Genomic DNA, 25,175 nt, shown 5'->3' on the forward strand with positions numbered 1-25,175 from the left:
CACCTATTAATGCCTGAACTTAATCCAAAGCTTAATTGTTTTCAGCTTGCCATTCATGTCAACAGTACAAACTTTCAAAGAAGGCACATGTCTATAAAGTAATGACTTAATGTCAAATTTCTGTGTGTGTGTGGCATTTTGTGTTGGATTTAGGTCTAAGTAAATTAACACAATAAAGAATAAACAAATATAAAACTAGTATTAAATATTAAGGAATACTGCACATAATACTGGGTGATGCAATACTGCAGTGATTAGCACTGCTGCCTCATAGCTACCGAGACCTGCGTTAATTCTCTAACACCATTATCTTTTTGAGGAGTCTGCACTTTTTATCTTCACTGACGGAGGGCCGGGGCACCATTGGGAGGGAAAGACCAGGGGAGCAGATGTGCACAAGGCACTACCTCCTCCAGAGCATTAGATGGCAGCCCCCCTGAATTACTGCAGTTTCTCAGATTCCCACAGGGCTCCATGAGAGTTGGACTTTGGCACAGCTATGTTGGGTTCTGTGGGGGCTGCCAGGGAGAGCAGCAGAGCCCTACTTAAGGCTTCCACCACACTGGGGAGTATTTCAAGATAATGTGGATGGGACAGCTGAAGTGCTCCCGGGTGCAGCAAAAGGGACTACCTCACTTCATTTGAGGAGCCAGAGTTGGGAGGGAGAGGACAACGCTCGTCAGAGGAGTTTTAAAGGCAGAAGAAAGGAAGAGAAGAAAAGTGCTTATTATTGTACTTGTTGTGACTGTACTTATTGCTGTGGGAAACTCTTGCTTGAAGAGTGTCCCAAATAAAAAGCCTTTGTGTGTGCTGGAATTATGCCTTGTGCCTGTTTGTGTTGGGTTTGGGGAGCTGGTTGTCCTCCGCCCCCGGCAGGGATCGGCTTTAAAAAATTTCTTGTGGAACTTGTTACACTGGATTGCTCAGTCATTCTAAATATATGCATTTTAGGTTGACTTGTGACTGATTGATGCACAACCCAGTTTTATTTTTATAAATTCTACTAACCATTCTTTGCTAGAAATTAAGGCAATATCATAGTTGCAAAAAAAAAACAAAAAACAAGTGCAAGTCTTCACTGCACTTCTGTCTGACAAACATCATAGAAACGTTGTAATGAACATTTATGGAGTTCAAAGTAAACTTATCTATTGCATGTAGCCCTGAACAGATGTTCTGTGCAAGCTACTGGGAAGGGGCAGTAAGTACTCATGAATGACGTAAACTACGCTAACCATCCATCCATCCATCCATTATCCAACCCGCTATATCCTAACTATACTATACGGGGTACTCTAGCATTGCAATATCCATTTGAACTAAAGTCAGCTTGTCCTGCAAAGAATGGATACTAGGTAGGAGCCAACCCAACACTGCAAGGCAGGGCACATCCACGCTCAATATCACCTGAACAATTTAAGTTAACCTAAGCCACCTTCCTCTGGGAGAATATGCAAACAACATAGACAATAACAAGGCCCAGATTAATTTTACGTCCTCTCTCCTGAAGCTGTGAGGCAGCAGTTCAAACCATCGCAGCGCCATACTGCCCAATGCAGCAGCGAGATACAAAAAGGCAAACATTCATTGCCAGCTGTAAACATACAAATCTCTTCTTTACCTCTTAATGTAAAGCAAAGCTTTATTATCATCTGTTTCTAAGTAACTGTATACTGTTCCTCTCAACTAATATATACAGTATATGAAAATTAGCTTTAACACAAAAGGACCATTTTCTGCATTTGTGGCTCCCTCTTCACACTTGCAAACGATGTAAGGAACTGAAGACTGCTCTACAGATTAATACTCTAGATGTGTTTTCATTGCTAAGCCAGGTAAGACTCTTGTTTCACACCAAGTTTAAAAAGAAGGTGGGCTCCTGTTTCACATCAAAAGAAAGACACTGCAAAGGCTCAAAAATTAACCCATTTGCTGTGCCAAATACTTGCTTTAATTTTACACTGTCCTGTATAATACAAACTTAGTGTGCTAGACTTTAAAGAGATAGATAGATAGACAGACAGTAAAGGCACTATATTGTAGATGGACAGATAAAATCTGCCTTGTCGTTAGACATGTAAGAAAAGTGAGCATAAACAAAACTCAAGATATACATTAAAATAGTTATGGTATACAATTGCATAAATGCTGAGGAACTGTTTACAAAAGAATTAACTAAGTGAGTTGCTTAGTCTGCATAATGAATGGAGGGGACCTAACTAATATATTTGTGGTTTATAGTACAGCACCTCAGCCAGTAGGTGGCACTGCCTACCACACATTAACATCAAGAGTAGAATCTCTAATTTCATACAAAAAGAAATATTCATTGATGGTTTGTTGACAAGATTTTTCCTTTAAATCACGCATGGCAGTGGATAAAATGTAGGGTACAATCCAAAATCTGAGTTTGGTAATTTCTATGAATAAAACTCTTTGCTTACTTTAGATCCCTTGTTAATAAGAACACAAATAATTTATTTTGATCTTATTTCTAAAAAAAAACAAGGTATGTGATTAAAGACTAAATAAAGCACAATAAAAAGATGAATGCTATGTTTTAATATCCATTTTTTCCTTGTCTACATACAGAAATTGGAAATCACTACAAAAAGAACCATGCATTCAGGTTCATGTTTACTGTTGCAAAACAAGCTCTAGTTGCAGAATTGCTGGGTCTAAATAAAGATTTAAGTAAATAGAAATTAAGAATGACATTACTGAAGTGTTTAGAAATCTGAAAGAAAATAGTGGAGTGGCCCCAGACTGTTATTTAAAAAAATCTTTACCAAGAACTTGGAGACACAGTTGGAAAATTAAGGGCACACAAATATTATGTTTTTCTTCACACAAAGAACCGTAGACACATGGGATAAATGATAAAGTAGTGTGGTAAAGTGTCGGACTTCATAGATATATAAATCTGAACTTGATGGTATTTTCAAAGATGGACAAGCTTGTCGGGCTGAATGGCTTGTTGTCATCACAAGTTTTCTAATGTTCTATGTTATTTTATGGTGCAAATGTTTCATAATGTAGTTTTTTTTAACTCAATAAGACACTTCATTCAAAAATGTCTTTGTTAGCCCTGTGCAGAACTTCCAATAACGTATCACAAGGAAATGCTGCATGACATGACATACATCTGCCCTGCCTTGTACAGTACAGTAAAGCTTCTGTGAAAATGAGCTACATCAGCAGTCAGCTATTGCAGGTAATCTAAAGGAATTGAAGAAACAGATTGGTAATGCTGCTGTGGGCTGGCACCCTGCCCGGGGTTTGTTTCCTGCCTTGTGCCCTGTGTTGGCTGGGATTGGCTCCAGCAGACCCCTGTGACCCTGTAGTTAGGATATAGCGGGTTGGATAACGGATGGATGGATGGATTGGTAATGACTTTCAGTAATGTCGCACATAAGAATTTTCATGAGGCACACATGAAACAAATATTACTTCCTGTTCTGTTTTGAGGCAGTTTTTTTATAAATTGTTCACACTAATGTACAAAAATGATAATCAATGTATGTCTAGTAGCACTATACGCTATACATAAAATGTGAACATTAGAATAAGGCTTTATTTTCTAATGTGAAGCAAAACAGAGTAAACTAACAATTTCTATTACAAAATTATAAAACTTGTATAAACACATGTAATTTCAATTGTCAATCTTTTCCATGGCTTTTTCTGGAATTGTGTTATTTTTACATGTTTATGTATTATCCATCCATCCATTATCCAACCCGCTATATCCTAACTACAGGGTCACGGGGGTCTGCTGGAGCCAATCCCAGCTAACACAGGGCGCAAGGCAGGAAACAAACCCCGGGCATGTTCATGTATTATTTGAACATAAATACATTGCTCTGGTTTCAGATCAAAGCTGTAACATTAAAACAAATGTCAGATTCTGGCATTGTCCATTTTACCTGTGAGCAATTGTAAGAACTGTTTTCTCTTTGAATTTCTCCCGTATGGTATTCTGAAGAATTTTGTCTGTTTTCTGGTCCACACTGGCTGTGGCTTCATCAATGCATAAAATCTAAGATAAAAAAAAGGTTTATATAATTTCAGTTCTCCTACAATATCTATATGACATATAGCTTGGTTATCAAAACTTGTTATAGGTATGTCAAAAAAATAACTACATAGCGAGAAACGGAACACTTAGCCCACCTCACATTGAAAAACTGCTTTTTCCATTACTATCTATAATGTGACAAGTTAAGTAAGGTTTTCTAATGGCAGACCTGGTTGGATGGAAAGGCTAGCTGAAACTAAATTCATATCCATCAAAACGTACATGATCTTGTATTAAGAAGTAAAGTTCTGAAACTAATGCACAAGATAAACTGGATGCAATTCTTTCCCAAGTATATATAAGTAAAATACTTGGAAAGCAGCTTGTTATAACATGAATAGCTGTATCTGCACCATATTCTGTACCTCGGGGCATCCCTTTGCTGGGTGTAGCCATTGGCAGTGCTGCACACAAGGTAGAGGCTGATTGGAAATTCAGCTGACGTCACCAGGAGGTGCTGATAAATTCATCCTTATAACCCAAAAATTGTGGGTTCACAGGTGGTGACTGGTGATTTTCACAGACAAATATCAGACTGGAAAACCAGGCAATAAGTCAACAATTTACCAAACGGACTTTGGATTCAACAAACAAAATCTTCACAATTCTAGTTTTGCTCTAAAGTCAATTAATAATACACTTAAGTTCAAATGGCAGACTCTGAATTAAGTTGTAAATCAATATGAAAAAAATGTTTATTTTTCCTTCTCCTCTAATATCCAAAAATCTCATAAGAAGAGATGCATCCACGACTATTTTTTTAATGTACAAGTAGCATGGCAGTGCTTAATAAATTTATTTGCCTTTTTTTATTGCACTATCAAAGAAGGTAGCTTTTTTGGTATTTAAATTCTGATCTTAGACAGCATCAATATTTAGATTACTCTTAAATAATACAAGGATAATTTTATTTACGTATAAAATGTAATATTTTATAACATACATTATAACCACAAATCACAAAAATGTGATCATTTTGGAATAGTACAGAAACAAAAAAGTAAACTGAAGGGGAAAAAGATTTTCAGTAAATGTCAAACGTTTGATTTTTTTGCCAAATTTAGAATATATTGTTTTGGTGGATTAATTTTTAAAAGGCAGGGGAAGAACTAAACTAAATAACATAAAAGCATGACTAAAGCAAAACCACCATTCTAAAATGGAACAATTTTCTTTCTTTGGCTGGCATTCTCACCTTAGCTTGTGTCAGCAATGCTCGAGCCAAGCATACCAACTGGCGTTGCCCAACAGACAGAGTCTTTCCCCTCTCTCCCACTTCTGCACCAAGCCCACCTACAAGTATGAGAGTAGTTACAAACAAAAAGACGCTCGTGTAAGTAAACACTGTGCAGCATCACAAAGAATTGCACATTCTACATAAACAAGTCAAGCAGCATAATATTACTTTAATAATGTCAAATAAATGCTGAAGCAAAAAGCAATACAATAGTTAAAATCCCCATTATCAACAACCCTAACCGGGTGAGAAAAATCTAAGAAAAAAACAAATGAAAGGTCATAAAATATGAAAAACCATTATAACAAATGAAAGAGGGCAAAGATCTTAAATGAATTTTAGATTTTAGCTCAAGGAATCTAAGCTTTTTACTTTACTAACCCATTCTTGTAACAACATTTATTAGATGGCATTGTTCAAGTACGCTGAATAGCTCGGCATCAGAATGATGACCCCATGGGTCCAGATTTTCCCGAATGGTTCCACTAAACAGGAAAGGATCTTGTGGAATGATTGCAAGCTTTGACCTAAAAAACCAAGGGACTAAATTTCATCTATCAGTAATAAACGCTTACAGTACAAATATGGTGCACAAAAAGGAAATAACAAAATAAGTAAAAACAACACATGGAGAAAAGACAGAATGTGTTAAAATACTGCACTGTTATGGCAGCATATTGCAAGATGCAAAATGCTACATAGATATAAAATCAGAATATCCTGTTCAAGACATAGTGTTATGGTAATTGAAATATGCTCACAAATAAAAATATGCAGAAGAGAAATACACAAATGCAATTTTTTTCTGAAACATTCATTTATTACAGTCTTTTGTCATTGCTTAACTTTGTTGTGTATTTGTAATATTTAACATAGTGATAACTGAATGACATAATTGATAACTGTATTGATAATGTCATTTAAGGAATGACTTGGTGATTTAAAAAGCAGCTTTTTAAAAATAGGCCATTGCTACTCTCCAACATTTTAGCAATGTGACCGTTGATATTTTTCTGTTAAATGCTCTGGTCATCTCTGACGGAAGGGGGGAGAATTGACGAGAGTAGGTGTGAAACTCTGTGAACATGTCAGAGGCATTGTTTTAGTCTGTATGAGCTACAAATATCATTAAATTATATGAGCCCCTCCCTCCAGCAAGAAAACCTGGACTGGAAGGTAGTTTTATAAAGGTAGTTTACGACTTAATCACCTGTTTATCATTTCTTTCTTGTTTGTTTAAAATAGGAAGAAATACTTAGATGCAGGAATGAAGCATGGGCTGGAATGGGAGTTGATCAGAGCTAAACTGAGGGAAATTCGGTCGGTACAACCTTGAACTACTAAATCCCATTATTCAGGGATATACATCAAGGAAGACAGACTAGTTTAAATTTAGAGCAGCACACTTTTTGCCATTTTCTATCCTGAAGAGAGGCCATCACTCTCTGTCTCTATTTCTATCTCTACTCCTCAGCTGCTCCATTCATGGAGAAGGCCATTTCATTCAATGGTCATGCTGGAAAATATTGTACCTGAGACCATTCAACATATTAAGACACAAACCCACCTGATAGTAGGCAAATTTGATACAAGATGATTATTCAAGTTGTATTATTTTACCAACACTCAGTTTACCCTATTTTGAGCAAAACTGGAAACTTAAGTTAATCTAAGCATGAATAAAAAGTAACTTTCTCTCCTGCCTGTCCTGGTACTCTAATTGCCTGGCGCTACACATGTAAAAGAAAGGGGGGAGTGTTGAACTACAATAGCAGTCAACCCTGGTAGTGAGGTAAGAGTATGGGATTTGGGCCATTCTGTTATGGTGTACCTAATAAATTATGGGAGAAGCTTAACACCCTACCACAACAAAACACATAGCCTTAGTAAGTCAAAACCTGTGGGATGAAAATTCCTTACCGCAGAACTTCCAGGCTGATGAGGCCAATGTTAATGTCATCAATAAAAATTTCTCCTCCGCTCAGCTCTACCATGCGAAACAGTGCTAGGAACATTGAAGATTTTCCAGAACCAGTTCTACCCACAATTCCAACCTTTGTCCCAGAATGAATGACCAGATCCACTCCGTCTAAGGCATTAGGTAAGCCAGGTCGATATACTAAAACTGCTCCATGGAACTCAATTTGTCCCTGGCTAGGCCACATGGGAACTGCCTAAATAAGAAAACAAATTTAGAAACAAATCACACAACATTTATTATATGAGATGTAAAAAACCACATTATCACTTCTTCCATTTTTAAATGATTTCCAAATTTCCCCGTGGGGGGAAAAAAGAGTTAGTTAGTTAGCTAGTTAGTTGCAGAGAGCAAAATACTAATCCAGCAATAAAAACCTTAAGACATGAACCAGACCTGCATTGAACTCCATTCCTTTGTACATCACAAAAGTAACACAAACATATCTGGTACATTTAAGATACATTCAAACTGATGAAATGCTTTTACAAAGTGCAAAAAAACCAGAGTCCCAGTATAAAAGCCGTATGTACATACACAGTGAGAACCTGTATTAAAATCTTTGATTCAAACTTGATATGTCATTATCACAGACTCAAGAATGTAACCTCAAACAAACCATATAACCTGCTCATCTTCTAAAAGCAGAATTGTGTCTAACTTAAGACACAAGATCCATAAGACTTCAGCATTACCCTCTTTGCTGTTCTACTTTAAGTTAATCTTGATGACAAGTATATAAAACAATTTTATATTCCTATCTGTCATGCAATCTAATATAATCTTTTGAGCAACTATTATACATGATGATTCATTTGCATTCAAATTTGATTATTTTTTTACTAGCTAATTGTAACTTTTGAGTAGTAAAATAGTAAGAGGTCACTGACTGTCATTGTGTATAACTAATCGCTCATTCATTTTCCTAGCTTGAAATGTTCTGTTGTTTAGCAGTGTGGAGGGAGGCAGTTGTGTGGACAGTAACTAGCAACAAAGAGACAAAGAAACACATTCATATGTCCTCACCGGTCATACTAGAGCAGTTTAGTGTCCCAACAAGCTTGCATCATTAGACTAGACACCACACTTAGTTATCTACAAGTTTTCTTAATTTGTTATTCAATCAAAATTAGGACTCAAGCATTGCTTTATGAAAAACTGGTGAATAAATCATTGTGTTGTATGATGACAAACATTCACTGTATCACTTGATGGTGCTATGCCAACTTAACTTAACTGATAAAAATAAAGAAGGTCAATCCCACATCAAATGGAAAAGTGAAACAACGTAGTCACTTCCTCACGTTCCTGCCATTACTGCAATCTTGTATTTACCTTTAGGGTGGCTTCTTGTGGTTCAGTGGGAATATCAGTAGAATACTCTTCTGTCCGCTCCACACTCACCATCTGAGTCTCTGTCTGAGTGAAGCTGGATATAAGCCCAGAGAGAAGGTTTGTGACAGATAAGGCATATGACAGAGCCAGGCCTACCAAAGCTGTCAAAAATACAAGAGGGGACTGTCAAGACTGGCTGAGTAGAAGACAACCATTAAACAAAAAAGATCAATGCACTTTATTGTTAAGAGCAATACCAAAGAGAAATGTCCCCTAGTGCAAGTTTTCATATCTTGGTGTTTCTTTGTCAGTTTATAAGGAGTAGGGTTGCACAGTATACCGGTACTGGAAAAATACAAAAATCACAAATTTTAATACTGTACCGTACCAACATTTTGGAAATTTTGGTACCAAAAATAAACATCAGCTTTTCTCTTAGTCCCCTACAAATCCCCACCAACACTCCAGCTATACTCGCTATTCAAAGCCTTGATGAAACAAAACAAAACTACATGCTTCGACATGACTAGAACTTCATTGGGGTCCCCCGCCTTGCTTCGAATGAAATAGACTGGATAAAGATGGAGGGTTTTGGAGTTGTCTTTTATTTTGTGTTGATTCTAAGCTCCAAAAGCTGGTATTGATAGCAGTCAAAATTTTACTACTGATCCAACTCCTGCTATTGACTGAAATTATTGGATTTACGGGAAAATTTGTATTCTACATTTATGCTATAGCATACAAAATGAAATGCCTGTTACTGTTCTGAAAGTCCAAAAAAATTTTTAATAACATCAAACATTGTCACTTGACTAAATTAACTGGGCACGGAGCTACATAAATCTAGTTGTAGTTTCACTCACCAATTATTCAAACAATCTTTTAGGACTTACAGAAATCTAAAGCATTAGCAAATGTTTCTGATCCCAAGATATAGCTTAGAAAATAAGAAGCTAAGGATGAAAATGATAAAATAAGGATCTGTCTCAACTAACTTCTGATCATATACTAAGTCTCACACTTAAGATAACATTAAAACATGAAGAGATATTTCTAACTATTAGAACTTGTACTTTATGTACTTCATTGCATAGCAACGCACGTCAAGCACAAACTTAAAGACACCCTGATAGATAGATAGATAGATAGATAGATAGATAGATAGATAGATAGATAGATAGATAGATAGATAGATAGATAGATAGATAGATAGATAGATAGATAGATAGAACGAACTGTATTTGTCCAGAGGCGGGGTATTTAGCTTTTTACAGAAGCTCTTTAACTAAATAAATATATAAACAGATAGATAAGTAGATAAATATACGCAGCCAATTAGGACTGAAACACATACCAGAATGACTATAAAGCAACAAAATTAAAAACAGAGAAAAAAAATGTTCTGACATGGCTGTCACAGTCTCAGTGAAGCGTTATGTAGACTTATTGCTGTTGGTATTAAGGGGATGTTTATTCAGTACAGAATTGCTGGATGCATTTTTTCACAAAATATAGTGTAATAACACAATAAAAATTATGCCATATAGTCATTATGAATACTATCGCTACTTTTGAAAACCATCTGAATGAGACATTGGGACAACCTAGCTCATTAAGAAAAGGAGCTTTATGGGATGAAATGTTCACACACATTTTGCAGTATGTTTAATATGTTCATGTCAGTTTTAGTGTTTAATGGCATAGTAAGTACATGTTAATGGTACAAATAAATAAATGTGGTAAATGTAAGTGTTGTAGGAAAAAAAATTTAAGCATGTGATCGATTTGGGATATGAGCAATGTAATCGCAAGTTTTACCTAATAAATGAGACTTCTTAGTACAGGGTTTTGAAGAAACCAAAAGAAAAACTAAAATAGTCTGTAGTCTTTCTTTTAAAAATTAAATGTTTCACAAAAGTAGTTTTAATACTGAGGTTTTAAACAGTAACATGAGCATGCCAATATACCTTGGAAAATGTCAAAAAAATAAAAGTCACAAATTAGTGGGTGACAAAATATTAACATAAAATTTAAAACTACACCTGAAAGCAGTCTCAATTCTGATGAGTATATGATGTCAGTTATGTTTTAGTAAGTACTACAATAGAAATCCATTAATTTTCAGCCACAAATATGATATACGGTTGCTTCTGCTCACCTGGATCTACGGATTTCTTCTGATGTTGTATAACTGCAATCACAGAAATTGCAGTAACTACAGCAACACCCAACATCTGCAACCGAATATCCAACCACTGCATGGCTGCATTACTTGCAAACAGACAGCGCTGGTTGGCTTCCAAACGATTCTCATTTTCCTGCTCAAACCTGGAAGAACATGCAAATCACTATTATAGCATTTCATAAACAGATGTCAGATTCATTTTGGTAAGGATCAAGCTCTGGTTTTGATTGCATTGCCCCCAATTAAAATTGTACTTTTCAGTCCTCTAACAGGTCAGACAATATGTCTTTAAAACAAGACCAGTTGACATAAAAATACTAAACTTCCTTAAGAATACCAACAAAAGACAAAGCATAACACTTTATAGTATAACAGCTTTCATTAATAAATCTATAACAATTGCTGAATAGTTTCAACTTCATATTAGGTACTGCAAAATTAAAAATCTGCCACTAATGAATAAATGGTCTGTAAAGATGTTGCATAATGAAAATTGTAAATATCATTAAGATAATCCATATATTGGTAAAACTGTATAATTTCGATTGATGACTATTTAAATGTACATTAACTAATAACCTGTTAAGCATTAAATAATATTTGTTAATGACTTATAAAAGGGAAGACATTATACAGTGTAATCAGGCACAAATATATCAATATCCCATCCTCCTACTGCATACAGCACTTTTTAGGCCACATCCTGTTGGCAAACCTCTCTAACTCCAATGTTACCCTAAAAGGACTAAACATAATATTACCTCCTGACAGCTCCATATGTCATTTTTACATTCACACAACCCACTCCACTTGCTCTTCCTCTTCACCAGCTAAGCCTATAAATTCTATTTCCATTCAGCTCTCTAAAAGGGAAAATAAGCGAGAGCTTTTCAATCCACAGTGCAGGCACTTTCCATGTTCTCTCCAATCAGGCAAAAATGCCTTGGAAAAGCCTTGGAAAAAATACCAGTAGCACTGGCGGAAAGGCAGGAACTAACCCTGAACATGGTGCTAGTCCATGGCAAGGCACACTCACACACATGCCAGCCCTCAGTCATGTCAAGCCCAAATTTGAGCTGCCAATTAATCTAACATGCATGTCATTCAGGTCCATTCACATATCAGACTACCAGAGAACAATCAGAGGCTTCCTTGAGCAAAACTCTCCAAATAATTTTAGTCAACCAAGCCACAAGAAGAGTAATGTACTTGGAATCATATCAGAAGACCAGATGTCATTAAAATCCTGATATTCGAGAAAGTAAATGAGTCTCTGGCCATTAAGTTTTGGTAGCAACTGGGTGACAGTCAACTCAGCGAAAAGACAAGTCGGCGAAAGACATCTCCGTGAAAGACAACTCGGCGAAGAAACAACTTGGCGAAATACAACTCGGCGACATCCTTTACCAGTTAGGTAATAGTTAGATTCAAAGAGATTTTTTAATTATATTTAAATGACAACATGATTTAAAATGTTGAAAATAAATTTATATAACTGACGAACAAACTTTATTCTGCAGAAGGAACAAACTCTATCTTACATTATCTTCTGCAACCAAAATTGCTAATCCTTTATATAAATTGTATTGATTGTAATCATATGATAACATTACTTAGACTATAAAAGGTGACCTACGAGTACGGCTTAAGGAATATCTTTACTCTCAATGTATTGGGACTCTCATAAAACAGGCGATTCTGTGGATTTTCCTGGCGCCCAACGTTGTTATTTAAATATCATTAAAAAATCTCTTTGAACCTAACTATTACCTAACTGGTAAAGGATGTCGCCAAGTTGTCTTTTCGCCAAATTGTTTCGCCGAGTTGTCTGTCATTCAATTGTCTTTTCACTGAGTTGTCTGTCACCCAGTTGTCTTTTCGCCCAGTTGCCCCTGAACGGGCCATTAGCATTATTGTAATTACATAATTACATTTAATCTCCTCCATCGCGGATTCTGACCTGGGTGCTGCACGGCTTGCTCGAATTGTAGTAAGCCCAGTAAGAGTTTCAGAAAACTGTGTGTAAATTGGTGACAGGGTGAGGCTATACAACCGCTTCAGTTCCCTGGAGGTTTGCCGGTAGTATCTCTGGATGTAGTAGTAAAGGATGCCAAGAGGAAACAGCACTAGCAGAATCCAGGGCAGCCCATAGCTTATTACTATCAGCATTCCCAGTAGCCCAAAGACATTCGCCAGAAGGATGTTCAGTATGAATGGCAGGGAGTCATCTACACAATACAGGTCAGATGAAAAACGATTGACAATGCGGCCCAAGGGGGTGGTGTCAAAGAAAGTCATGGTGGCCTGGACAGGACAGAAAATAGAAAGAAGACAGTATATATGAAACGGTTTTCAATTTGCCATCTTTACAACAGTAAATTAGTCTGACAACGTGAAATGAATGTAAAACTCAAACTAAAGAACTTCAAATCAGACGTAAAACAAATTTGCCACATTTCATGTTTCTTTTGATTACATCCAATGTAAACCCATCAAGAAGGAATATATGCATTATGGCCAGATCACTAAATGTATTCAGGGTAGCCTACCGTGCCGCCCTCCATAATGTCTGGGACAAAGACAGATTTTTCCTTGATTTTTCCCTCTGCTCCACAGTTCAATATTACAAATCAAACAATTCAGTAGTGATTAGTGCACATTGCAGACTTCATTTAAGAGGACTTGCATACATTTTGGTCATACTGCATAGAAATTACAACACTTTTTATATTTTGGAAGGCACTGTATGTCCAAGAGGAAATATGTATCATCACAGCGTGCTATTGGGATTAATAAAGTATCTATCTATCTATCTATCTATCTATCTATCTAATGTATCTATCTATCTACTACACTGTTTTAAACAGAGCAGAAGACTGAATGTAAATTATGGTTTGATTCCACCAAAAACAAATACATATCGAACATTAGAAATTTCAGCATAAAAACCTAACATCTTCTGAACTTTTTAAACCACAAGCTTTCTAAGTCTAAGTGCTTAAAAATGATACTAAAATGCTATACATTAAATAAAGTAGTGCAGTGACGCCACAGAGCTTGGTGATATTCTTCCATTTGGAAAGATGGTATTGGAAGAGTACACATTAAGGAAGAAGTCGACTTTTCATTTTAAAGTAATGTAAATATAGAACAACTGATCAGAAAATAAAAGATCTTGTAAGGAATTCTGCTGACATACCTAAAATTCCTGTGTTATCACATTAAATTTTAAAAACATATTAGGCTGGAAAAAGTAAATTTTGTGGACTAAAAAAGATCACAAAGGTCTAAGTCTACTAATGTACTTTAGCAGAAGGAGGATTATTATTTGTCTATTATAAAAAAAAAAAATCTTGGGGAAGGAGGAGACGAGACATGATCTTCTCGGAAGACAATTTGAAGTCCCGCAAGAGACACTTTAACTTGCTCCCAGCTCTTAAAACAACGACAAGTGACAAGCAAAACACGCAGCTCGCCAGCAACAGAAAGCCAGCAGTTGATCCGCCTGATTCTCCTTAGCGTGTGATCAGCTCCCCCCGACCACACTTCATGATACGAGCGGCAGAGACACAAAGTGGCAAAAGGACAGCTGCTGTACAGGCTTTAAAATAATCGACAGGCAGAGCGACAGCAGAGATCCAATGGCATCTCTTTAGCATGGGTTCAGTCACCTCCTACCTCTCCTTCACAACGCGAGCAGCGTTATACGTCCTGCGAGAAAGTGATTTAACCACGCCCGGCACCAGAAATAAAGGACAAGTATTGTTTAAATAACGTGGATTGCTTTTGGCAGACACGCTTGAAGTGCTCCCAGCTCTTAAACCAATGACAAGCAACAAGCAAAACATGCAGCTCGCCAGCAGCAAAAAGCCAGCAGATGATCCGAATGCTTCTCCTTAGCGTGCGTTCAGCCACCCTAACCCCTGCCCCCCCAACCCCCTTTGCAACACAAGCGGCAGAGACACGAAGTGGCAAAAGGACAGCTGCTGTACAGGCTTTGAAATGATCGGGCAGCGAAACAAGCAGAACAGGCAACTTCCAAGCAGCAGAAAGACAGCAGATAATCCGATGGCATCTCCTTAGTGTGCGTTCAGCCGCACCCCCTTTTCAACGCGAGCAGCATTATACGTCCTGCGAGAAAGAGATGTAACCACACCCGGGGTCAGAAATAAAGGACAAGTATTCATCCAACCATCCACTATCCAACCCGCTATATCCTAACTACAGGGTCACGGGGGTCTGCTGGAGCCAATCCCAGCCAACATAGGGTGCAAGGCAGGAAATATACCCCAGGCAGGGCGCCAGCCCACCGCAGGGACAACTATTGTATTTTTCACAAAAGTGTTAAAGTAAAAGTGAAAATAATGCATATGTAACAATTCCCATGAAAATAACAATCTCTTTAAATTGTATATCCAGTAAACAAAACCCGGGGGTGAGCGAGCAAAGTGGGTTTTAGATATAAAAATCACATAAGAACTTCAATTACATTAAATCTTGTGTATATATTGTCTTCAGGTAAGAACAGACAACATACAGTACATGTAACAAAAATAAAGTTTTTAGCTGAAATCTATTTTAAAAAGTACCTTCAACACCCTGCTCAGTAGTCTGTCATGAATGATGGTTGCAGCACAAATGGCTCCATAGGCAAAGGAGAATGCTCGAATAACTGTGAAGACAGAATTGGCTGCAGCAATAGAACCATAGACAATTAGGTAGAATTTTACATCTGAAGTGTTAGTGTGCAATGTAGTGTTCTCCTCAGGAATTGTAACAGGGTACCTTTAAAAAAAATAAATAAATAACAATTATACACTTCAATTATAAAAACTGTTTAGAACCAATGCACAGACAGCTTTACAGGATAAAGGGTAAGATTTAAAACAAAAAAGATTCTACAAGAATTTCTAAAGAAGGAAGTATGAATAGAAAAAACATGTGTCAAGTTCTAGACTTAGCTTTTATCAAAAATAAAATTGATTTCTTTACAAAGAATGCTATTTTAATTTTACAAAATATCAACAAAATAAAATGCTTTCCATCCACAATTTAGTGAACTTGCAGAATCTAAATTCAGGATTGTATAGAGTTGGATCTTCCATAGTCTCAGGCACAAGAAAGGCATCTACATAGAACACTGACTGGGCCACCATTCAAACCAGTTTCCTGACGATGTGTGGTAGCAACACTCATTACTGCATTACTGATAACAAAATAAACTGTTTTAAAGAACTTAGACATTCAAAAAATGTCAGTATTTTGATAGGCCCTTATAATTATTGATTGTTAAATAATAGAATTTGATTTTGGCTTCTGGTTTTGAAATTATTAACTAATTCTATAAACTGGGTTCTACTGATCAATTGTCAAAGTCTGATATGCTCCCATTTTAAAATTCACATTCCATTTTCATTATCTGAACCTGTTTTTTTATTACAGGATCATAAGTATCCTGGCTGATTTAAGTGAAACATAGAAATTAAGCCAGTTACCAAATTTCAGTCCATTACTCAATGTGCTTTCATGTGCACTCAACATTTATTTACAAATTTGCAAATTATTCAAAAAGGCTTACGAAAAAACTACAATATCAAGAGTAGACATACTGGACATGAACACAGAGATAACATGAAAACTCCAGACAGACAGCACCTTCTAAATGATAATAATCTCTGTTTGCCATGAGCCTCCAGGTGCCTTCTGTGTGGAATTTGCACATTCTCCACACTGGATTTCTATTTCTTATCACAACCCCATGTTATGCACATTTGTTTAAATGGTGACTGTAAACTGATCCTGTGTTAGTGTATATATTATATTAAATACATTATGCAGGGATGCACTCATTTATCCATCCCTGAAATCCTAATTTGATTTATGGGTGACTGTATTAAAATATATGAAGTAAAGAATTATATGTACTCCTATAATTCTGCTTAAACTAGATTAAATAGGTATTTGTACTTTGTGGTGTTCTTGTTATACACTCACCTAAAGGATTATTAGGAACACCATACTAATACGGTGTTTGACCCCCTTTCGCCTTCAGAACTGCCTTAATTCTACGTGGCATTGATTCAACAAGGTGCTGAAAGCATTCTTTAGAAATGTTGGCCCATATTGATAGGATAGCATCTTGCAGTTGATGGAGATTTGTGGGATGCACATCCAGGGCACGAAGCTCCTGTTCCACCACATCCCAAAGATGCTCTATTGGGGTAAGATCTGGTGACTGTGGGGGCCATTTTAGTACAGTGAACTCATTGTCATGTTCAAGAAACCAATTTGAAATGATTCGAGCTTTGTGACATGGTGCATTATCCTGCTGGAAGTAGCCATCAGAGGATGGGTACATGGTGGTCATGAAGGGATGGACATGGTCAGAAACAATGCTCAGGTAGCCCGTGGCATTTAAACGATGCCCAATTGGCACTAAGGGGCCTAAAGTGTGCCAAGAAAACATCCCCACACCATTACACCACCACCACCACCAGCCTGCACAGTGGTAACAAGGCATGATGGATCCATGTTCTCATTCTGTTTACGCCAAATTCTGACTCTACCATTTGAATGTCTCTACAGAAATCGAGACTCATCAGACCAGGCAACATTTTTCCAGTCTTCAACTGTCCAATTTTGGTGAGCTTGTGCAAATTGTAGCCTCTTTTTCCTATTTGTAGTGGAGATGAGTGGTACCCGGTGGGGTCTTCTGCTGTTGTAGCCCATCCGCCTCATGGTTGTGCGTGTTGTGGCTTCACAAATGCTTTTCTGCATACTCGGTTGTAACGAGTGGTTATTTCAGTCAAAGTTGCTCTTCTATCAGCTTGAATCAGTCGGCCCATTCTCCTCTGACCTCTAGCATCAACAAGGCATTTTCGCCCACAGGACTGCCGCATACTGGATGTTTTTCCCTTTTCACACCATTCTTTGTAAACCCTAGAAATGGTTGTGCGTGAAAATCCCAGTAACTGAGCAGATTGTGAAATACTCAGCCCGTCTGGCACCAACTCGGCCCATCTGGCACCAACAACCATGCCACGCTCAAAATTGGTTAAATCACCTTTCTTTCCCATTCTGACATTCAGTTTGGAGTTCAGGAGATTGTCTTGACCAGGACCACACCCCTAAACGCATTGAGGCAACTGCCATGTGATTGGTTGATTAGATAATTGGATTAATGAGAAATTGAACAGGTAATCCTAATAATCCTTTAGGTGAGTGTATGTACATGTTTTAGTCTTAGATTTTTACAGGACACAGTGTTACAGATTACAATTGATTTGATTGTCAGCATCAAACCAACAAGTACACAAGTTGGATGGATTACAACAAAGCTTGCAAAAAATGTAGGAACCAAGCAGGCTTGAGAATTGCCATGTATCACAGAAATGTATTTTGCATTTTAAAGATGGTGCATTTCTGTTTAAAACTTGAGAAGATACATACACAATTTGAATTTTCTTATAACTTGCAGAATACTTAGAATTATGAATGCAGTTGATTGAAAATTTATAATCTGCTGGTCTTGTAAAATACTGGCACATCGTAACAACAGTAACACTTTGATTGTCTAGCAGCTTCAAAACTAAACTGCTAAAATAAAACAAAATCCCATATTTCAATACATATTATTACACTCAAGACAGATCACTGTGTTTACATATACATAATTTCTAACAGTTTACACACTGTACTGTTCAATGCAGTTTTCTGAATATGTGGTTTACATAAATTAATTTTTATCATTCCTGTATACTGAGGATCCTAGTGAAAGCTCCTCATGAGCCTTCAGGTAGGAAGTAAAAATGTAGATTTGAATACACAATGGGAGGTCTGAAACCTGAAAGTACCCCTTATGAGAAGGATTTTGGTTCATAGTGGACAAGTCACTATTAACTTCCAGCCAGTGTTCAGAAGCTATTAAGGCTAACAGAATGTTAGGTTATATAGCGCCTTGATGTGTAGAGTACATGTCCAAGGAGGTTACACTGAAGCTTTATAACGCACTGGTGAGGCCTCATCTGGAGTCCTGTGCACAGTTTTGGTCTCCAGGGTACAAAAAGGACATAACAGCAGTAGAAAAAGTCCAGAGAAGATCGACTATACTGATTTCAGGGCTACAGGGGATGAATTATGAAGACACAGTAAAAGAGCTGAGCCTTTTCAGTTTAAGTAAACAGAAATTAAGAGGTAACATGATTAAAGTGGGGGCTGCCTTGCAGTAAGGAGACCTGGGTTCGCTTCCCGGGTCCTCCCTGCGTGGAGTTAGCATATTCTTCCTGTGTCTGCGTGGGTTTCCTCCGGGTGCTCCGGTTTCCTCCCACAGTCCAAAGACATGCAGGTTAGGTGCACTAACAATGCTAAATTGTCCCTAGTGCGTGCTTGGTGTGTATGTGTGTGTATGTATGTGTGTGTGCCCTGCGGTGGGTTGGCATCCTGCCCGGTGTTTGTTCCTGCCTTGTGCCCTGTGTTGGGACACCTAACCTAACCTTGTGTTAGGATATAAATGGTTGGATAAAGGATGCATGGATGTGTTTAAAATTATGAAGGGAATTAGTGCAGTGAATCAAGACTGTTGCTTTAAAATGAGTTAAGCAAGAACATGGGGACACAGTTCGAAACTTTTTTCTTCACACAGAGAACTACAGACACATGGAATAAATGACCAAGTAGTGTGGTAGACAGTAGGATAGTAGTAAACTACACTTGATGTTATTTTGGAAAAACTAAGTGAAAAGGACTGGCAACCCTTATTAGGCTGAATGGCCTGTTCTTGTCTCGACTGTTCTAATGTTCTTTTCTAGTGTGTCCTACACCAGTGAAGCTTGTGTATAAACAGTGAGCATCTAAACAGCGATACTGAATGGCAAACACATGCCCAGATACAGTATACACAGTTGAGTGTGTTCTATAATCCTCCTCATGAAGCTGAAGCTGGTGACTGACTGCCTTCTACAGCCCTGAGCTGCAACATCCTCTGATAAATACTTGCAGATATATATGGTATATTTTGTAAATACAGTATATACAGTATATATGAATGTTGTGTGTGTGTGTGTGTGTGTTTGTCTTTTTTGTGTATTGTACTATTGAGTCAATATCTTTTTGTTTAATTTGATTTGATATACTTTATTAATCCCCAAGGAGAAATCTTTTTTCATGACCTCTGGAGGTCAGAGAGCAGGATATGCCACTGAATCGTGCCCCTGGAGCAATTTGCAAGTAAGAATGTTATTCTACTATCTACACATGGTAATAAATTGCATTTTATCAGCTGGATCCTCTGAAAAGTATATCCCCGGTGGAGCCCAGGTTTACAAAACTAAAACGTGATCAGCTGGAGTACATTGAATCCTGACCCCCAGTCAGTAGTCTTTACATTTAAATGTTAAATTGCATTAGGCATTTACATGCTTCCCATTTGGGAAAGTAAATTGAGTTATTGCTGAGTAAGGCAATATTAATAAGAATAATCCTGAAAACCCTGACCTATAAAAACTTTAAACTGAATCCTATCACAGCCCACTGAAGTGCACTATTTAAAAGTTTAGGTTTAGTATATAAGTTTTTAGTTAATAAGCTAGAACAGGTGTGGGCAATGTCGGTCCTGGACAGCTGCAGTGGCTGCAGGTTTTTATTCCAGCCCAGTTTCTTAATAAGAAGTCAGTTATTACTGATGAAGAAGCACTTACTGCTCAAGTAACATTTTGATGCTTCATTTTAGTGGTCTCGCTTGTTAAGGTCCTCCACCCTTAATAGCTTATTTAAATCTAAACTGCTGCATTCACTGTTTTAATGGCTCCTTATTAGCAATAAGATGTAAATGACAAAGCAGCCAGCAGTTCTCCATTCTTTTTTTTCCATTTACATCTGTGTGTGTTCATCATGCACTGTTTGATTTAATAAAACACTTAAGAGAAAAATGTCACAGACTGAAGATTATCCGTTTTAGGCTTCAAATCATTTGGAGGATATCCTTGGAAAGGAAACAATCTACAATATAAGAACCTAACATTGCAGACTAACAAGCCATAAAATTAAATAAGGTCTGAGATTGGCAAGGATTGGTTTCTAATTAAGCAACTGGGTTAGAATGAAAACCTGTAGCCACTGCGGCTCTCTAGGACCGACATTGCCCACCCCAAGCTAGAAAAGCCATAAATAATTTTTTATTAACAATGTAAACACTTGGAAATAAATCCTAAATTATCCAAAGTGATAATCACTACTAAACATTTATAAATGTAAAATAGAAAGATAACCATTTGAAATTTTTATTTTCCAATTTTTTAATCAACTTACAGTAGGCCACCAGGACAGAATAGGAGTAAACGGGGTGAAAGTTTGACTTGCAGGACTTCTGATGAGATGTTGCTTTTATGGTTTAAACTGGCAATCCAATTGGAGAGCCACCAGTCTGAGATATTTCTTGAGGCTGGGTGAAAGTAAAATAAATAAATATATGAAATTAAGAAAGAAGCACAAGGAAGAAATGCAAGTAAGACATAAATAATGAAAGGGGCCTAACAGACTGTATCAATTACATTATGTCATTTGTTTTTTTATTATTGGATATTTTCAGTATTAGAATTATTGTAATGTGTTGTCTTAACTCTGTGGGAACAAACTCAAGAGGATGTTGTTTTACTAAACCCTTTTCTATGAAGTTTGAAACCAACATGAGAAGTAGCCACAGCTAAACAACCAAGGGCACACGACAAACCAAATCTGACAGGTTACAAATTTCACACACCTTGCATAAGAAGAAGTGAAAGGAGGATGAACAATGCCAGACAACTGCCTACAGCCAGCCAGTAAGCCTTATAAACCCTCAGTGCCACAGCACCCATCTGCTTCTGTTCGTCCCCAATACAGGTAGACACAGTGACATCTTGGTCTAGGGAATTATCTTTCTCTTGGTCATTCTCAGTATTGTCTAGTAAATAAGAAAACAAAACAAATGGCAGTTTAATATCAAGAAAGGTCAATAGCATCCCCAGTCATAATGGAGTGCTATACTACATATCGACAAATTGTGTGCTTGTAGGCTACCTTTGCAGAATGAAACATTGTCAGGTTTGCTGTAACATTTACAGCCAGTCCATACCTTTCTCCTTCATGTTCTCATCATTTTTTCTTGTTTTTGGAAGGGCCTCTATTATTGGAAGAATCTCAGAAGGTGTCCCTGAAATAAATCACATGAAACACATACAATTAATACAAAATAAGCTTTTTGAATTACTAGCAAATACAATTTTGACAAACCTGCTTCACAAGCCTTGTGTTTACTTTTAGTTTAGCTTTTATGTTTGTTTTTACCCAAGTCCGGTAAAATGAAAGTTGCTCAGCTTCACCCAGGAATTTGGGAGAGGGGTTTTGTATGGGGATGGGGGTCCTGTAACACCCCCTACTGTTAACATTGCATAATAAATAATCTTTTTATGATTTTTGATAATACTCTCATCTTCTGAACACTGCCTAGATCAAAAATCTAATACAATTTTAAATAATAAACAACAAAATCGATCCCTCTCCCACCTGGACAGAGGCAGTGGTGCTGTAAGAATTATGTTTTTGGACTTCTCTAGCGCCTTCAACACCATCCAACCTCTGCTCCTTAGGGATAAGCTGACTGAGATGGGAGTAGATTCACACCTTGTGGCATGGATTGTGGACTATCTTACAGACAGACCTCAATATGTGCGTCTTGGGAACTGCAGGTCTGACATTGTGTGCAGCAATACAGGGGCACCGCAGGGGACTGTACTTTCTCCGGTCCTGTTCAATCTATACACATCAGACTTCCAATATGACTCGGAGCCCTGCCACGTGCAAAAGTTCGCTGATGACACTGTTATTGTGGGCTGCATCAGGAGTGGGCAGGAGGAGGAGTATAGGAAACTAATCAAGGACTTTGTTAAATGGTGCGACTCAAACCACTTACACCTTAACACCAGCAAGACCAAGGAGCTGGTGGTAGATTTTAGGAGGCCCAGGCCCCTCATGGACCCTGTGATCATCAGAGGTGACTGTGTGCAGAGGGTGCAGACCTATAAATATCTGGGAGTGCAGCTGGATGACAAATTGGACTGGACTGCCAATACTGATGCTCTATGTAAGAAAGCTCAGAGCAGACTATACTTTCTGAGAAGGTTGGCATCCTTCAACATCTGCAGTAAGATGCTGCAGATGTTCTACCAGACGGTTGTGGCGAGTGCCCTCTTCTACGCGGTGGTGTGCTGGGGTGGCAGCATAAAGATGAAAGACGCCTCACGCCTGGACAAACTTGTTAAGAAGGCAGGCTCTATTGTAGGATTAAAGTTGGACAGTTTAACATCTGTGGCAGAGCGACAGGCACTAAGCAAACTCCTGTCAATCATGAATAATCCACTGCATCCACTGAACAGTGTCATCTCCAGGCAGAGGAGTAGCTTCAGTGACAGACTTTTGTCACTGTCCTGCTCCACTGACAGACTGAGGAGATCGTTCCTCCCCCACACTATGCGACTCTTCAATTCCACCCGGGGGAGTAAATGCGAACATTAATTTTATTTTAATTCTTTTCATTTTTATTACTATTTAATTTAATATTGTTTCTTTGTATCAGTATACTGCTGCTGGATTATGTGAATTTCCCCTTGGGATTAATAAAGTATCTATCTATCTATCTATCTATCTATCTATCTATCAAAATTTGATTAATCTATACTATGTACTAAACAGATTTACAGTATTATGTGCAATTGTGGTCAACACAATACTAACAACACACTGAAGTACTAGAAAAAGTGCAGAAAAGAACATTCAGGTACAGCCCTGACCCTAAAGAGCACTTCCTACTTTGGCAGGGTAAGAGTTGTCAATCACTTAAGTCTTGAATAGAAAGGGCTACAATTTCAGCAAAGGTGTCATTAAGCGTTGATTAGAATTCATCCTGGTAAACTGTTAATCACATACTCACGTTTCTTTAACACAATTTAAAGATAATACCTATTTGAGCAATCTTTCCATCGTCCATCAGAACAATAACATCAGCCTTGTCTAAGAACTCTAGTCGATGTGTGCACAGAATTCGTGTCTTGTGTTTTAGGATTCCCAAAATGCACTTCTCCAGGAGGAAATTAGCTACATCACAGTCAACAGCAGCTAATGGATCATCTAGGAGGTAAATTTCCTTTTCCTTAAAAAGAGACAGTATATAAATACAATTTTACTAATATATTTTTACTAACAATAAATAAGTACATGTTCTGAAAAGACTCCAGAAAATTGCCAGTAACTCCGGGATGAGACTTGTGGTTTGCATGCTCTGCATGTATCTGTATGATTTTTCCTACAGACTCTTAACTTTTTCCCACAGCCAAAAGACAGGGGATCAGTAAAGCTGGTAGTAACTGTGTGTTTGTATGGTTTTCTTTGTGAGCACAATTTCAAGTTTAGTTCTTTCCTGTCTTCCTGTATTTATGGGAATGTGTTTTTCTGTTTATAATGTACATGGATTTTTCCACAAGTAGACATTTAGTAAAACTTTTGCTAAAAGTCTTGAGCAAGTAATGTGAAGTTTTCTTCTGTCCCCCGCATGTACAAAACAATGTCATATTGTTTGCCATTGGACAGCATTGGACACCACTGGGGTTCTATTATATCATAACCTTTTTTTCTCTCTGTTCTGCATGAAAAGATGAGACTAACGTTTTGTTCTCAGCCTTCGCTGCAAACTACTTGGGGTAAGTAATATAACAAAAATATCATTTCTGAGTGGAGTATTCCTTTAATGTGGAAGAAGTGGATATTTCATGACTACACCAGGAAAGGCTGGTTAAATTTGTTGAGTTATTGGTAGCGCTGCTGCCTCGCAGTTAGGAGACCCGGGTTCGCTTCCCGTGTCCTCCCTGCGTGGAGTTTGCATGTTCTCCCCGTGTCTGCGTGGGTTTCCTCCCACAGTCCAAAGACATGCCGGTTAGGTGGATTGCCGATTCTAAATTGGTCCTAGTGTGTGCTTGGTGTGTGGGTGTGTTTGTGTGTGTCCTGCGGTGAGTTGGCACCCTGCCCAGGATTGGTTCCTGCCTTGTGCCCTGTGTTGGCTGGGATTGGCTCCAGCGGACCCCCGTGACCCTGTGTTCGGATTCAGCGGGTTGGAAAATGGATGGATGGATACTCAGTTAGGTAAGCAGATCAGTACCAATGCAAAAACTTCTCCCAAGTACATCCTGATCAGGAAGTATAGTCAGTCATTTTCCAACCCGCTATATCCTAACACAGGGTCATGGGGGTTTGCTGGAGCCAATCCCAGCTAGCACTGGGCGCAAGGAACAAGTCCCGGGCAGGGCGCCAGCCCACCGCAGGGCACACATACACA

General features: G+C 37.9%; 1 protein-coding gene across 1 annotated transcript in view; it reads right to left on the reverse strand.

Annotated features, from left to right (window-relative positions):
• The window catches only part of abcc10 (ATP-binding cassette, sub-family C (CFTR/MRP), member 10), a 51,707-nt gene that overhangs the window by 1,013 nt on the left and 25,519 nt on the right, over positions 1 to 25,175 (reverse strand). Inside the window, exons 10-21 of the mRNA XM_039738078.1 lie at positions 23,807 to 23,996; positions 21,924 to 22,001; positions 21,570 to 21,752; positions 21,119 to 21,251; positions 15,403 to 15,598; positions 12,774 to 13,117; positions 10,787 to 10,956; positions 8,629 to 8,789; positions 7,236 to 7,489; positions 5,697 to 5,842; positions 5,274 to 5,371; positions 3,927 to 4,039 (exon numbers count right to left, since the gene is read on the reverse strand). Coding sequence (XP_039594012.1) covers positions 3,927 to 4,039; positions 5,274 to 5,371; positions 5,697 to 5,842; positions 7,236 to 7,489; positions 8,629 to 8,789; positions 10,787 to 10,956; positions 12,774 to 13,117; positions 15,403 to 15,598; positions 21,119 to 21,251; positions 21,570 to 21,752; positions 21,924 to 22,001; positions 23,807 to 23,996 — 2,066 coding nt within the window. The remainder of the gene's footprint in view (positions 1 to 3,926; positions 4,040 to 5,273; positions 5,372 to 5,696; positions 5,843 to 7,235; positions 7,490 to 8,628; positions 8,790 to 10,786; positions 10,957 to 12,773; positions 13,118 to 15,402; positions 15,599 to 21,118; positions 21,252 to 21,569; positions 21,753 to 21,923; positions 22,002 to 23,806; positions 23,997 to 25,175) is intronic.

Source organism: Polypterus senegalus, chromosome 16, assembly GCF_016835505.1.
Source record: "Polypterus senegalus isolate Bchr_013 chromosome 16, ASM1683550v1, whole genome shotgun sequence".
NCBI lineage: Eukaryota > Metazoa > Chordata > Cladistia > Polypteriformes > Polypteridae > Polypterus > Polypterus senegalus.